This window comes from Erithacus rubecula (assembly GCF_903797595.1).
Source record: "Erithacus rubecula genome assembly, chromosome: 1".
NCBI classification, from domain to species: domain Eukaryota; kingdom Metazoa; phylum Chordata; class Aves; order Passeriformes; family Muscicapidae; genus Erithacus; species Erithacus rubecula.
The window spans coordinates 92,801,095-92,817,216 of record NC_136658.1 but is presented as its reverse complement, the minus strand read 5'-3'; the positions used below and the strand labels follow the sequence as shown (position 1 = coordinate 92,817,216).

The 16,122-nt window shown below is 40.1% G+C and overlaps 1 protein-coding gene across 1 annotated transcript; it reads left to right on the top strand.

Annotated features, from left to right (window-relative positions):
- The first annotated feature begins 1,761 nt into the window (after nucleotides 1–1,761).
- GPR143 (G protein-coupled receptor 143) lies at nucleotides 1,762–14,675 on the top strand. The gene is made up of 8 exons (XM_079315580.1): nucleotides 1,762–2,232; nucleotides 3,887–3,996; nucleotides 6,875–6,969; nucleotides 8,367–8,459; nucleotides 8,575–8,684; nucleotides 9,928–10,036; nucleotides 12,278–12,395; nucleotides 13,871–14,675. Exons 1-8 carry the CDS (start codon nucleotides 1,989–1,991, stop codon nucleotides 14,168–14,170), a joined length of 1,179 nt encoding a protein of 392 aa, XP_079171706.1. The 5' UTR covers nucleotides 1,762–1,988; the 3' UTR covers nucleotides 14,171–14,675.
- Nucleotides 14,676–16,122: the final 1,447 nt, after the last annotated feature.

The following is a 16,122-nucleotide window of genomic DNA, read 5'->3' as shown; positions in this document are numbered from 1 at the left end:
GCAGAGGTGGAGTAAAGTCTGAGGAGTCCCAGACTTGTAGTGATGACAGAGCCTTGTATTGACAACCTCAGTATGAGTTTGTATTTCTGGAGCAGAGCAATCTGATTTCGCAACCTCGCTGTCCCCAGGATGTTTTTGTATACATGGTAGCAACAAACTGCAGAATTGCAACATCCAGGTCACTCACCTGTCCTTATCCAAGGAGCAGGGAAGTCTCTTTATGCTGGAAAGCGGCAAAAACACTTGGCAAACATTCAGCTCAGCTGCCTGTGTTTCAGAGTCTTTGATGATGCTGTGCCTAAATTCACATAAGGGTCACTGGATCCTCCTCAGCTCACCCTCTGCATTTATTTTCAGAAGATCTGAACAGCTCTCTTGACAAAGTCTAGACCATAAGCTTGGCTGCCTAAGACCTCAGGTGGCTTTAGCAGGAGTTCAAACACTTTGTTGATGTATGGCCATCCATGTGTAGGGGTCTGGCTCTGCAGGCTGGCATCCTGCTCCTTGGTGAGCCCCAGGAGAGCGCTGGGCAGTCCCGTGGCAGCAGGATGGATGGACACATGTCAGGCATGGCAGCTTGGGCTCCAGCTGCCCCATCTCACCTGCCACCACAATCCTGCCCCACAGCCCTGCCACAGTCAGCCCTTGGGAGGCTGCACAACAGGCTGATGAGCTTGGTGGAGTTTATTCTTTTGCTGGGATCGAGTGCATGAAGTATCTTGGCTAATGAATGCAGCAGGAGCCATTTCACCTGCAGGGCTGCAGCTGTTTTCCCTACTGAGGGCAAACACACTGTGTTCATAAACACTGCACACAAAACATTCTGCTGTCATTCAGTAGCCCCTCATAATTTCTGCTGAAAAAATAAGATAGGTCATTAGGGAAAAAAAAGATTAGGTCATTTGTTCTTATTCAGACTAATTACAAAATCCATGCTGATGACTTTGAGTCTTTTGGTGATATTCCCTCCTATATTTCCTCAATGTGTCCCTATAAACAAATTTTCTGGAAGGGTGAGGGCTGATACGGAGAGTTTGAGACTTAGTTTAAAGGGAAGAATTACTTTTTGTGTTTATGGTTGTATTTATTTGCTGCTGTATCTAGCAGGACCCCTGTCTTAAAAGATATTGTCTAGCTTATAAAGTAAAGACAAATATTGCAGGTCAAGTTCCTGTTCTCATATTAAATCCTTACCAAATTAAAAAAAAAAAAAAGAAAAGAAAAAGAGAGAGAGAAAGACAAATAAATATGTTCTTGAGAAATCCTAAATCCTGGAATTTTCCCTGTCAAGCTGATCCATAGCAGACAGTACTAACTAAAGAGAGGATTTTTTGTGCTTGCAATTTAAATGGGATAAGGTTAATATTTTCTTCTCAAACGTAATCTCTTTCTACAGTGATAGGATATCGTGTTTCTAATTTTATTTACAGAGATGGGTGGGTTGGATTGCTAAAACTGAGATTTGGGTTAGGGTGTGGATTTATATCCCTGTTCCTCCCTGTAAAGACTGGCACTGCTTGTCTGGACCGGGACTCATCTTTTCAATTAATTTGCAGTAATTAAAGGGTGCTGTGTGGGATGGGGCTAAAGAGAAACACAATTTAAATGTAATGCTTCTGCTCTGGTATCTGCATCCTTATTTATTTTATACCATCTTCAATGCTCTGACGAGTTTGTCTTCCTGTATCACATACTGTGTGAGCAGAAATATGTGAGTGAACTGTTGCCAATGGCTCTGAGCAAGCATGGGGCATGTTTCAGATTACACTGTGTTTTCTTGTTCGGATCTGATCTCCTTGCTAGGAGAGGCTGGGAAAGGCAGCTCTAGGGGATTTTCTTCCAGCAGCAGCAGCAGCACATGATCCATCAATCGCGTGATCCTCACCACCGAGGACTAATGGGGAGGGTGAAGAAAAAGTGAATGCGGCCGTGGGGAAGCAACAGCATTTTCTGCTGCTCCTGGGGTCCCTCCAGCAGTCGGACGTTTCATGGCTTCTCCAAGGTTAGAAACCTACTGCTGCCCAAACAGGGATGCAGCTACACAGCTGGTGATGAACTTCCAGCCCGAAGTCTTCTGCGGAGTCTGCATTGGCAGTGCCTCCATCAGCCTGCTACTGACCATCCTGCAGCTCCTGCCAAAGAAGGGACAGAGCCCACGGAAGATGCCCAAAGCCTCCTCCTCCTCCACTATCCTTCTCCTTATTTCCATTTGTGACATCCTTGGAGGCTTAGGTAAGTGCCAGCTTGATGTCCTTGCCACTGCTGTAACAGGTTCTTTTTGCTCTGAGGTACCACAGACAAATGAAGCTGGTGAGTGGACAGCAGAGATTTCTGAGGGAAATATGCTGTTTGTGTTCACAGGAAGATTTGGGCTAAGTGAGATCAGGAAATTATGGGTCTTTGGGGAGAAGGTTCTTGTTTAATAGTTATCCTATGGAAGTGAAAGTTCTTGACAAATCTACACCAAAATGCCTGCTTTAAAACAAATTAAAATCTAGAATGGCAACTGGTTCTCAGAATAAGGCATAAAAGTGGAGGTGAGGCAGTACATTGGAAAATAAATCTGATAAAAGCCATCATTAGCCAAGCCATAGGACTGCATTTGAAAACTGTCCTCTATTTCCTCAAATCCTTTTGGACCAAGTGTGCCTCTTGCTCATGTGCCAGCTGCTTCTCTGAGTACATCACATTGACAGAAAATGAGTTTGACTTGCAGCTGCACACAGATCATGCTGGACACAGGCTTTTGAAATGTGAATAAAGCTACCTTATCAAGGACAACCTCTTGCCCAGACCCTGCCTGATAGTCTGGAGGAATAAACCAGTGGAGACTAAAATAGAATGCATGAGTCAAAATTAAAATAGTATGTCTTGAGCTGGCCCATCAGTCATTTGGTAATTTTTCCCATCAGTCATTTACTGTCAAATTGAGTATAAATGTGCTATGAAAAAACAGGACAAGTTTGTTTCTACAGTAACATTTTCCTCCTGCACATTAAGTAATAAAAGTAATGCTGCTTTATCTCACTGCTGGGGTCTGTGTGTGTATTTGTGCGTCTACGTGTCTTTGTGTTTCACTTCTCTTCCTCTTTCACACCCAACCAGGTTCTCTCACAGTACCTAACAAGAATCAGTACTAAATCAAAGATTATAAAGGAAGTAAAGAAAGAGATATGGAAAATACATATGTGCATGCACCTGGAAAAGGTCCTTTCAGTCAGATGAAGCCAACAATAGATAAAGTTATTTTTCTCCTTTCCTCTTTCTCTGGCAGACTAGTTATCCATTGTTTTTTTTGTATTAGACTCCCTTCAGTGGGTGGAAAACAGGTTATTCTTGGTGGGTAACCTGTTCATTTTGTTGTTTCCTGCTTTGTTTCAAGCAAACCCAGAAAACCTCACTAAAAACTCTAAGATAAAAAGGGCATTGTTGTTACCTAATTCAGAAATGATGATTTGCTCAGTCCTGTGACAGAGGAAAAGGCAGAAAAAAGTGAAAAATAACTCTTTTTCTGCCATGGGGGATTTTATAGAGAAGCAAATATCAGTGTATGAACACATGCTGGCAAATAGTAACTTAGTGTTTAATGTCAATCTGTTAAATGCTACCCAGTTTATCTTAGGGAAGCATGTGACAACATCTCTAAGTAAGTGAGATCCTAATCTATGTAATGTTTTAAGTCCCAGCAGTTTCAGACTCTTGGGGGTCCTCTCCCTGAGTGATTACACTGCAATTAAATGCACAGTTGTCCTGCTGTGCTCCTCTGCAGCCGTCGCCTTCCTGTAGACGCACAAAATCTGGGCTGCGATGTGAAATATGTGGGAAAAGCATGTGACTCAAATCACACCAGCAGATTCAAAGCATTAATACATTTTTTTTTCTTTAGGTATGATCTTCAGGTCAAGTGTATGGCTGGGCTTCCCAGGCTTCATAGCTAACATTTCTGTGGTGAACGGGACAGATGTGTGGCCTTCCACATTCTGCGTGGGGAGCGCGGTAGGTGCAGAGAGCATCCCCCCCTTTCTCCTGCTCCCTGCTCCACGGGGGGAATCCGAAAGGAAAACTGCTGTGTCCAAAAGGAAATGTGACTGTGAGTCAGAGCCTGGATATGATGGTTTCAGCCTCTGCCACACCCCTGCAAGTGCATTCATGCCTCCCTGTGGAGCCTGGGTCGGGGCAGGCAGGGTGTGTGTGGTGGGTGAGGATGTGGGGCAGCACAGGTCAGACTGATCCCTGGGTTCTGTGGTATTCACTCCTCACAGGGGTGCCAGGGGGGTGGAGTGCACCAAATCAGAGATGTGGAACCAAAAGGATGTAAGCAACCTCAAAAGGCTGTGAGCTATTGTTTGGTTTGTGCTGGCACAGCAGCACAAACTCCCCAGTGGCTCCACTGCACCAGCGAGGTTATCTGTCCATCTTCTCTGCCAGAAACTGCAGCCTGTGTGGTGCCAGCAGGCACCTCCTGGAACTAGCAACTTGGGTAGCTCAAATTAGCTTTGGTGGCATGACAGTGTGTGTTTTAGACACAGAGGGACAACAGGATAAATATACCCAAAGCCACAAATCTGCTGGCAGAAGGTCTGTCCCTGCCATGTGGGATTTCAGCTCAGATTGCTGGGCTGCAGCTCAATGACAGCATCTGGCCAAGTCTAATTAAGCACTTTCTGGATTAAAGTGCAAGAATAAGAAAATGTAAATGCATTCCAAAAGTACAGACTGAAACTCAGTTCCAAATTTTACAGTCAAAATACTGGGAAATATAATTTGAGCTCACTGTACAAGAATAAAGGTCACAATTTTTACCAAAACATTGAGAATGACAAGTAAGACAGATCATCACTTTACCCAGATGCAATAGGAATGTGGGGTCTCCAATGAATTAATGCGTGAGCAATAGCAGTATTAGCTTTTCAATTCAAAATTTACAATGTAGAAGGGGATAGGTTGCATGTAAAAAAATTATTCAGCTCCAGTAGTTTTAAAATAAAGCAATATGTGACAAACTGAATTCACTGTGCTTTATATGTCTATATAAAAGAACTTTCAAACAGGTTAGTTTTTTTGCCAAGGACACAAATATAAATTGTGTACATCTATCAATTCTCAATTCTATCATGCATCTTTAAGTTTTGCTTATTAGATGCAAATGTTGTTTTTTCTTTGAGAAAGAGCCAACAATCTCAATATCTTGCAGCAAGAATGTCCTACTCAAAACCCATTCATTCCCATGTTTCACTCTTTGGCCCATAACACATAAAAATGTATTTTTAAACATGACAGGCTGTTTGTTTTTCATTTGAATTTCAGGTTAGATGGTGAGTAGCATAGCGGTCTACCACAATTTTTATTTTCCCTTACTTGTGCTCCAGGAAAATGCTGTAATTTGAGTAATCTTAAATTTAGTTTCAACTATATTGGAATGAAAAATAACCTTTCTTCCACTCATTTCCACTAACATATTCTCATGTGAGTTCATAAAATGTTTCCGATTCTATTTTATTTTTCTTTTAGTACTATTGTTTTATTTCTCTTAACCACAAGCCTGTACAAACTCCAAATAGTGAAACTTGTAGACATCTCCCTTGAATGGTTTGCAGAGGGGTACCCTTTCAGGCACTGCAGCAAGATGTGTCATTTTGCTAAAAAGTGAGATATCATGTGAAGCTTTAGGGTTTAAGTGCATATGATTTATATTATTTTTGGAGACAGTTTTGTGTGTGTTGGAAAGACATTGCAGTTTATTTTTGTATGTGTTTGTATATGGGTAGTAAATTGTGCATTTTTCAACTGCAGCAAATATGTAAGTTTGATGATGAAGTTCTGTGCTGAGTGCTATAGATAAAGTGCATAAGAAGGAAGACTGTTTTTTTATTTTCTGCCTCCTGTGCACTAGGAAAATATCACAGTGTTTGAATTAAATACTGAATAATTCATGCCACAAATTACTAGAGGTAGGGTCTACATGCATGGTGAAAGAAAATATTTCCCAGCTTGATTTGCCTTTTGGAGGAAGGAGTGATAGATCTCTGTTCACCAATGTTTGGCCTAGTAACAAGTATGTTGATTTCCAGATGTAAAATGATGCTACTATGGAGCTGTAATAGAGGATATTCAGATAAGAACTGAAAGATGGCTTGAAGGGAAGATAACATGAATACTAAAACACTCCCAGACTGTTACAAAGAGCCAGTCTCCTATGGAGAAGAAATGTGGAATTTATATACAGTGGCAAAGAAAGGTCACTTTTCTTATATAAGCTCATGGGAAAAATGCATAGGGTCAGCTCAAGAATGCTGTGGAATTTAGCTTGACTTGAACCTGTTTCCCTTGGATTTTTATTGAAGAAATCACTCAGAGAGTTCAGTGGGGGTATTCTTCCAGAGGGTGAGTGATTTTCTCCTTAATGAGGTTTTTTTTCCTTGATACCCATCTTGTGCATGGAGAAAACACCCCTCACATGCAGAACCCACAAATGCATAGGCATACTGTGGTTATGACTGACCTCAGTTATATTTTTGTGCCCCAGCTACTGAGAAACAACTGAAATTTTAACCTAAATTTAAAATATCATCGCTATAAATTTCTTTGGAATTCACTTCCCACGTTCAGGTTAGGAACAGAAAGGTAAATGACAGGTTTTCTAAATCAGAAAATAAGCTGTGGAAACAAAGGCTGTTCAATTTGCTTACAACTTGACCCATAGCCTACAACACTGCTGTTCCTGTGGTTTTGAGAAAGATTTCATACTTGATAATCTCCTCTGGAAAACACACACATTTACAGAACAAATCAACAGGAGAAAGGTTTGGGTCCCTTCCCTGCCCCAGTGGTACTGGAGAAGCAGCTGTGACATTTGGCATTCTTTCCCCTCTAGATGTGGATCCAGCTGTTATACAGCGCTGGCTTCTGGTGGTTGTTTTGCTATGCTGTTGATTCTTACTTGGTGGTGAGAAGATCAGCTGGACTGAGGTACCAGAGCTAAAGCTCTGAATTTGTTTTTTTTTCCCCTCCAACACTGTATGTCTGTTTGCAGCTGCCTGAGAGCATGAGTGGGTCTTGTACAACCATATGATGCTCATATAGTTAGCAGGTAATGATAGGGATGAGTGGTGCTCAAAGTACATAAATTGCCAGGGCAATGCTCAGATACTGATTTATGTCTGACTTGAATTTAAATTTAACTGAATTCATTTAACCTTTGGAAAACTATGGAGCAAATTGTGGTCTATAAACTTTATGGCAATGAGATGGCTATTTTTGTCCTTATCCTTCATCTGTAATTGATTCTTGCAGCCAAAAAAATAGTGTTGTCCTGAAAATGGAAAATTTGGAGGGGGAAAGCTCTGAAGTTAATACAGTTAATTTCATATAGTTATTTTACTTTTTTTCTTTTTCTCTGGTTTTTTTATTTTATCCAGTTCTGAGTACAGTTATTATTGCCCTTTTGATCACACTTTCTAAATCCCTCGGAAGAAAAATATTTATTTATTTATTTATTTATTTATTTATTTATTTATTTATTTATTTATTTATTTATATATTATATGTTTTTCTGCAATGCCTGTGACAGAAAAACCTAAGCCCTTTTGTAAGTACCATGCTTTAATGCCAGAGAGAAGAACAAGATGTTTTTAAGTTGGTTGTTAAAAGAGCAAAATAACCTTCAGTTGCTACTGATAAAAGTGGAATTATGTGACTCTGTTCCCAGGTGATACAGAGCAGTCAGGTGCAAAGGATAGGGTTGTTCTGCAGATGTAACCAAAATGAGGCTTTTTGAGTTAACTTTAGACTGTTGAGGATAAACCTGATCTTGTAAAGTCCCATAGTTCTAGTTAAACAGCTTCCCCCATCTCTGTTAACAAAAAAAAAAATGTGCATTTGGTTCTGAGATAAGAGTAAACACCAAAAGACTTTCTACAAACACACATCTGAATCTCCCTAAGACAGGAGCAATATCCAGCTCTAGAAGTTAAACATTATTTTCTTCAAATCACAAAAGGATGGTTTATTTGACTGTTCAGCTCCATTCTTAAATTTTAATCTACTAATTTGCTCTCTGCAGGAGAAATGAAAGATACAGAGGTTCCTTCTCAATAATAAGGGTAGGGAAGAAGCTTGTCCCTCCACCCTACAGGCTGGAGGGGACAGGAGTTCCATGTGCAAGCCTGAATAACTGCTTTGGCTCATTCCTTTTCTGAAGGACTGCCCTCCCCCACCTGCTTTCCTCAGTTTAATGTACTGCCAGTGTTCTGCACCATTTCCTGTCTGCAAAGCTCTTTTTCAGCGAGGATCCTATTTTCTCCTTGCAATGTGGGACGTGCACAGTTTGGTATCTTTAACCTGCCTGTCGTGTTTGGTGCTTGCAGTACCATTGTGCTGTACCACATGATGACCTGGGGCCTTGCAGTGATGCTCTGTGTGGAGGGGATTGCTCTGCTCTACTACCCTTCTCTCTCCAGGTAAGCAGGCTTGGAAACAGACTGTGAGATTGTGGCACCCTCACTTGAATGACTTTTGGTCAGCTTTAGAGACACACATTCAATGTGTGATTTCTTCTTAATGATTTCTTCTCAGTTGTGAAAATGGCTTGGAACATGCAATCCCACATTACATCACAACCTATGCCCCACTCCTGCTAGTGCTTGTGGCCAACCCAATCCTGTTTAGGAGGACAGTATCAGCAGGTATGTTCCCAATGGTCAATCAGTCTGTGTTATTTAGCAACATAACACCATAGAAAGTCATGGCTTTGTACTCAATGGTGTGTGATATCTCCCTGTTAAATGATAAAGATGCAGCAAAGGGTGGGAAGCAGAGTCCTACTGAAATGAAGACACCATTTTGATGGGGAATTTGCCCTAGAAACACACTCTGGTGACACACAAGCTATTCTGTCATTAAACTCTAACTGCACGTGGGCAAACATTTCCATATCACTTGATTTAAAGCTCTTGGGGCAATGCACAGTGGATGCTCAACTCTACTGTAGTTTTGGTACCAACCTCGACTTTGGAATGTAATTTATTCTAGCTGGTGAGATCTGGGAGTCCAATTAACTTCTTGGCAGCCCTAGAGCAAACAATGTAATAAAATGTGATCAGAATTTTGTCACTTCTGATTCTGAGATTGTGAAGCAAATGGGAATTGTACACAACTCAGATGGGATCTTGATGTTCCAATTCCATTTATTATCCAATGCTTGGAAGAAGTGAGACTGAAAAAAGCCATGGATTCAATGCATTCTTTCCATGCAATATGATGATTGCTAGATGTTTAGAGTACCTGAATTTATTTACACATTGATTATATTAAAAAGCTGGAGAAAATCAAGTATTTATCAGTTCAATCTTTATCCCATCCATCCTCGGTCCCTCAGCCATATTCATTTTCAAAGAAGCAGTTGTTCTTTTACAAAGTTGTTCCCATAAAAAGTTGTTCTTTGTATATTTATTTTTGTATTTTTACATTCCTTGTGATATCTGAATAGCATTTGGCATAATTTTTTTTGCTGACATTCCATTTTCAAGTTTTAGAGTTGTAGCTAATGCTGTATCCATAACACAATGAAAAACAATGTTCATAATTGGATAGAATACTCTGTTTAAACATCACATGAAAAGAAGGTTCATGCTACCTTTTGTTCTAAAATACATTTATGTTGACCATAATATTTCATATTTTCAGTGGGACTGAAAGAAAAGAAAATAAAAAAAAAGGGATATCTTTGATTTTAGGAATTTAGCTGTGTGTAATTATCTTCCTTAAGTATTAGGCTATATGTGAGATTCCTTGAAAATGATCAGAACAGCTGCTGAAGACAAACCCATCCATTCCTTTTTTCCCTCTTTTAGGCCTCTATCTTTTGGATTTTTGTGCCTAAACCAACAAGATGTGTGTATATTAATGAATATAATTTATACTTTCCAGTTGCCTCCTTACTGAAAGGGAGGCAAGGGATTTACACAGAGAATGAAAGACGTCTGGGGACAGAGATCCAGATGCGCTTCTTCAAAATTATGCTGGTGTTTGTTATTTGGTAAGAGGTGCATTATTTTGTTTTAAAATGCCTTTTTCCCAGAGGGACAGAGTCAGGGACAGGAGTAAAGACTGATGGGTTTCTTCATTTGTTTGTCTTGATGCTTGGAAGGGAAGGTATCTAAGGAAGAAGCAGTTCTAAACTGGTTCACAAAGGAGCTGAATCACTCCTCTAACATCACAAGGCCGTGAGGAAATGATAAAATGTTTAACCAACAGAAAAGCAACAGCAACACAAACAATAGCAAAAAATTCCCAACAGGTTGGGCATCAACTGAAGCTGTCTGGTACAGCAGCTCCCAGCTCTGTGGGCTGATAGATGTCTTTCTGTAATCAATATTTCCCAGAGCCTCTTGGCACCAAACAGGTCACTGAGGACCTACAATAAATACATTTCTGAGTCTGGCTTCATAGCTCTGACTGTGATCACACAATGCAGCCACCTCTGTGCTCTGCAGTTTTCAAGTGTCTGAAAAAAACATGGATATTGACTGGAAAATCTGGAAATGCCAGGAAAGAAAACTCCATATGATTGTGTGTGAAATTTCTTATTATTTAATTATTATGTTTTAAAAATTCTATCTTCCCCCATGCAAACAGTACTTTGGCATAGGACAGAAAAGAGATAGGGAGGGGAAGAGTGGGACAACAAGAAATGGTTCTGGAGTAGTGAAATGAGAAGGCCAGACTTAGCAGTTCTACATCCCACTTAACTTCTTTACGCACAGGTGTATTAATACATGTTACATTGCTTTACAAGGCTGAGCAGGGAGAAAGGCTGCCTCTTTTATCTTCTCTTGGCTGCTGTCTACTGGAGTGCTCTGAAAGGAAATGATTGTCTTTTTTGGGGGAATAACAGTCCACTTGGCTTGGAAGTGAAGTTTCCAATGAGAAGGGTGGGGTAGCCAGCAGAGGAGGGAGTGAGAGACAGCAGTGAAGGATCCTGTAGCATGGCTTCCTGGAAATTGATGAAACAATAAGGAGCAGAGACTCATCCAAGCTCCCAGGGCTGTGGAGAGAGAGAGCCCAGAGGCACCAGAGAAGTGCATTGCAACCCAAGGGATGGTGGCCAGATTGATTATCTGGGAACAAGCATGAAAGGAAAGGCCAATTTCCCATGGACATTGTGGGGACATTTGTTTATTTCCATTCTGTCTCATTCTGGGCTTTCCTAATAAAAAATAAAATCACAGCTCTGGTTAAGGATTTTGCAGTAATAAAACTCTGGAGTGTAAAAGCTTTCACAAAGGTTACTGGAGGGAAAGACTGAGGCAGCTCATCTCAGAAGCATAGGGAAGATTTCCTTCCATCCCAGAAACCAAATTTGGAATGCTTTAGTCACAGACAGCAGGCTGGGGCAATTTAGGATAGAAGAGATGCCTACAGATATGGAAGGGAGAGCAGGAGGTTTTACATTGTGATAAAAATATAATTGTGAAAGGGACAAATATAAAACCCCTTAGAAAGTATAACATGAATGCTGATAGTTCATTTTCATTTATTTCTATAAAGAAATGCTTCTGTCACTGTTTAGATGTCTTAGGAACCTACAGCCATTTGCTATAATCTCTGTTTAGTGTAGGACATACTCAGTTTCTTCCAATGAATGATTCTTGTTTATGCTTATCCTTATACAGGTATTACCTTTATTCAAAATAATTGTTAGTATTTTCAAGGATTTAGAAGTCAACTTTTGTGTTGCTTTTTGGTGTTTTTAATGGACATTTTGGAAGTCCTTAATCTATCCCTGAAATTCTAACTCAATCTGGGAATCCTTCAGCCTTTCATGATAACATCTGCATGTATTTGAGTTCCTTGTCTGTAAGCACAACTCTTCTAAGGCACAAGTGAAAGAAGTCAACATGTATGATATTCCCATTATGGATCACACTTCCTTCTCATCTCAATTTTATTCTGCAATTTACTGTTCTGCAGCAAGTTAAAATTATCAGATTTTTTCTTATATTGATTTATATTGTCTAGGCATGGGTGAGTAGGTAGGTGTCCAGTCCTTGATCATGATCTCATAGACCTACTGGTCCCTTCAGCTTGAGATTTAACAAGAAATCCAACCATCTTGGACTTGATCATCCTAGAGTTCTTTTCTACCCTTAACCATTCTACAAGTAAAAAAAATCTGACTGTCCTTAGAGTGATTTTAATTTCTGAAATTTGCAGGTAAAGCATATTTTACATGCACATCCCTATGTAACTGTCATTTTCCTCTTTGCTCCTCCCTTAGCTGGTCATCCAATATCATCAACGAGACCCTTTTGTTCTATCTTGAAATGCAGCCAGATATCAATGAAATGCCCCTGAAAAACATCAGGAGTGCTGCACTGATCACCTGGATTATAATGGTGGGTCAGCTGTGACATTGCTCAGTCTTGGAAATCACTGTTGTGACTGGTGGAACAGCACAGTATAGTGTGGGGTTTATGATTTTGACGGATATAAAAGCTCTGAAAATCAAGGAAGAAAAGCAGAAAGTAAGAGAAAGGAATGAGCAGTCAATGGGAGTGCTTTCCACATGTAAACTTTGCCAAAAATATCCTAGAGGCCAACTTTTTCTCCAGTTACTGGAGTATGTATTCTCTCTGTGAGAGATAACTGCCCATTTAAGATCCAGAACAGATAACTACAATGATTTCTAGCCTAACCTTGCTAAACTCTGCCATAATGCAAGCTGCAAAGTTTTAGCTCACAGTTCCTGAAGGTTCCCCAGTTAAGTGGGTATTTCATGGAAGTTCTCTGTTTGCATGCAATTTCTCTGTTTGGGTGGATTTTTTTTGGTTGTTATAGAGAATGATTGCATCTTTTGTCATTATATTTGGAATCATTATTTGGGAACAAATAGGTGAAAAATCTTCACACAAGGCACAAAAAATGGCTATGAGATGCTATTCTCTTACTGTAGCCTCTTTTCTCCTATTAGAATATTTGACATGGGATTTTTCAGAAGTGACAGTGCAGGTTTGTTTTCCTAGAGAATTTATTCTGGAGTTGTTAATAGATGTAAGGCCTGAGTATGATTTGTGTAATTAAGCATTTGAGCAGTTTGGTATTGAAGGGTTAAGCTTTGCAGCTGGTGTGACACAACCTCCTCCTCCTCCTGTGACAAGGAGTGTCACATTCTTGTGACAGGGACCTTGCTCTTGCTCACCTGGAGAGCAATAGGTCAAGTCTGGGTACTGACCTTTGTTTTAAATTGCCTGAAAAAGTAATTTCCTTCTTTTCCTATGAGAAAAATAGAAGCATCTAAAGCCATTAATTTGTTAAGCCTTTCATGGCACTGGAAACAGAGACAAATTTTTTGGAGATCACTTGGGATTTTCTTTTTCAGTGCCTCTCCCCATTTTTCCATCCTACTTTGATGGACATTTTCACTGGCTCAGGAATCTAAAGCAATTCCAGACAGATCAATTCCTGCTATTTTTAAAAGCTTGACTGTCTATGCTAATGTCTCCTCTCATATATTTGACTTGGCTTTTAATGAAAAATATATGTGCTTTCATGAAGAAAAAAGCCCAGAGCTTGTGGGGAAAGTTAAAAACACACCAAGGGATTGGTTGGCTAAACTTCATGCAAGACAATTATTTCATGCCTACTGCTTACTGTTATGGCCTCAGTATTTTTGTATACAGGTCATGGTATTTTTCTCTTATTTGTTTGTGTCTGCAATGGCTAAATTTTTATTTGCATGCAAATAGCATATTTTAAAGTCAGCAATCATTCAGTGAAAGGGAAGTTTGTAATATATAGCAAATCCCTTTGCTAGAGTTGAGGGTGAAGCCTTCCTTGCTGGTGTAACTCCTGTTGCACTTCTCTTTCCTAGGGGGTCCTTAATCCCATGCAGGGCTTTCTCTTCACATTAGCTTTCTATGGCTGGACAGGATGGAGAGTGGACCTGAAATGGCGAAAAAGAGAAATCCCCTGGGAATCCATGTCCTCATCCACAGCAGGGGAAAATGCCTTCCCCTCTCCAGTGAACTACCAGAGCAACATCCACGACTCCAAGAAGATCTCCACCACCGACAGCCAGCAGACTGATGAGGCCATAAGCATGCTGTCTGAAGGGAACACCAGCAGTGATGAGAGGATGACCAGAAGCTCTCCCATCTACCAGGGCTGGTAGTTGTTTTAGCTGGATCTAACTTTTCCTGGATCTAACTTTCCACGTTGTCCATACTCACAAAGCCACGTCAGTGTGTGAATCATTGCGTACTCTGGAATTAGGTTTGTGCTCAATGGCTTGGTGTCATTTCCTTGTGACACTGTGTGAGAGCGTGTGAGACAGAGAGATATGGTTTATGTCTTCATTTGCCTTCTAGGAGACCTGTGAGAAGGTATAAACCTTTTTCAGCCAGAGTAAATCTCTGAAAATATATTTGTTACTTATGATTAATTTTCATTAATTTTGTTTTAATCTCTCTTGTAACCTCCTTATGGTAGAAGAGTCTTTTGTTTAAATAAATGGACTATTCATATGTTGGGTTTTTAAATGTATTGGCTTGCTTGTCTTGCTCAGCCTAAAATTCCTTAGCCAGAATTACAGCTCTAGAATTTCTGAGGCACCATCATTTCCAGCCTTTACAGTCTGGTAAGGCATTAGTGACAGCAGACTCTGACTTAAGCACAAATATTTCCTGTTTGTGTAGACTTTCACTGACATAGTCTTCTAGGTTGTGTATGTTTATTTGTGGTGTGGTTTTATCTAGGGAGCTGAAAGGCTTCATTAAAAAAAAAATTGAGCCCAGCACAGGCTCCACAAACACTTCAGAACAAAGATTCCAGTTCACACCAGGTTCAAGAAAAAATAAACCTTAATACTGGTTTTTAGTATGGATTCAGTCTGATCTTTATGTGTGGCTGCTGGGGAAGGTGCATTAATATTTGCACAAAACACTTCCATGCTCTGAGTGCTCATCATAGAACAAGTAGAATCAAGAATTCCTTCTCTGAGGAGTGCTCTGTTTTATACCTCCATGTGCTGAATGAAGAGACATTAAATTCATTTTCCTTATCTTCTCAGATACACCTATTTTGTGCAGTGCCCAAGGTACCTACATCCAAACAATTCCCCAGATTGGCTGAAAGAAACAATGATGACTATGTCTAAACAAAGCTTTTGACTTCATATCAAGTAATATGATTTTTCTGGTTGTGCTGGAACTTGTTTATGCACAGTTTGACTGATGGCATGGGGGAAGCCCCTTGAGCCCACCCTCCTCTTCTTCAGCATGGGACCAGGGCTGGGCTTTATTTCCTGCTCACATCCACTCTGGCTGAACTTGCTTGGCTGTTTCCACCTTTCTTTTCCTACCCAGTTCAGTTTCAGCTATTGCAAAAAAACCCAAACCAAACCAAACCAAAAAAAAAAAAAAACCCACAAAAAAAAAAAAAAAAACCAACATCACCCCCCCCCCCCAAAAAAAAAAAAAAAAACAAACTAAAAAAAATAAAATTAAAGACAGCTGAAAGCTGTCATGAAGCTTAACTTCCTGGGTTACTCAGGGAGGTCTCAACAAGGTTAGAAATTCAAGATCAGCAGAAACAATACAGAAAAATATTGATTGACTAATTAAAATTAATCATCTTCTTGAGTCAATTGTTTGATACAAAGGTGTTAAACAATGATTGAAAATATTTAGGCAGATCATTACAGAGCTGTGGTTGGTTTGTAGCAAGTCTCTTACATTGTGCCCTTTGGAAATCTTTGTGGCTTTACGGCTTTTTATTGATGCTCTCCTTGTCAGAACTACTGGCAGATCACCAGACCCTTTCTTTGCATCACAGTCATTTGTTACCTACCAAAGCATGAAGAGAGAGCACATGGATTTAGGAGCAGATTATATCGAGCCTTTTGAAACAGAAACCATTTCTCAATGCAATACTCATCACAAGTGGGGTCAAAAGGAAAGGAAAAAGCTGGAGGTGGAATTGTTAGTAAACCTTTTCATATGCTGTGGTGTGGACCAAGCTGCAAAACCTAAAACCAAAATAAAGTCTCTGGCTTCACTGGAGTAATTTTGTGGCACGAAGCACCTGGGAGGCACAGGCTGTAGCCTGTGAGATGACTGAATGACT

Bases quoted from the DNA above. Each gene is read 5' to 3' on its own strand.
- GPR143 (XM_079315580.1), top strand. From the start codon at position 1,989: ATGGCTTCTCCAAGGTTAGAAACCTACTGCTGCCCAAACAGGGATGCA. The intron at 8,460-8,574 runs GTAAGCAGGCTT...ATTTCTTCTCAG, and splicing joins TACTACCCTTCTCTCTCCAG to TTGTGAAAATGGCTTGGAAC. The intron at 10,037-12,277 runs GTAAGAGGTGCA...CTCCTCCCTTAG, and splicing joins ATGCTGGTGTTTGTTATTTG to CTGGTCATCCAATATCATCA.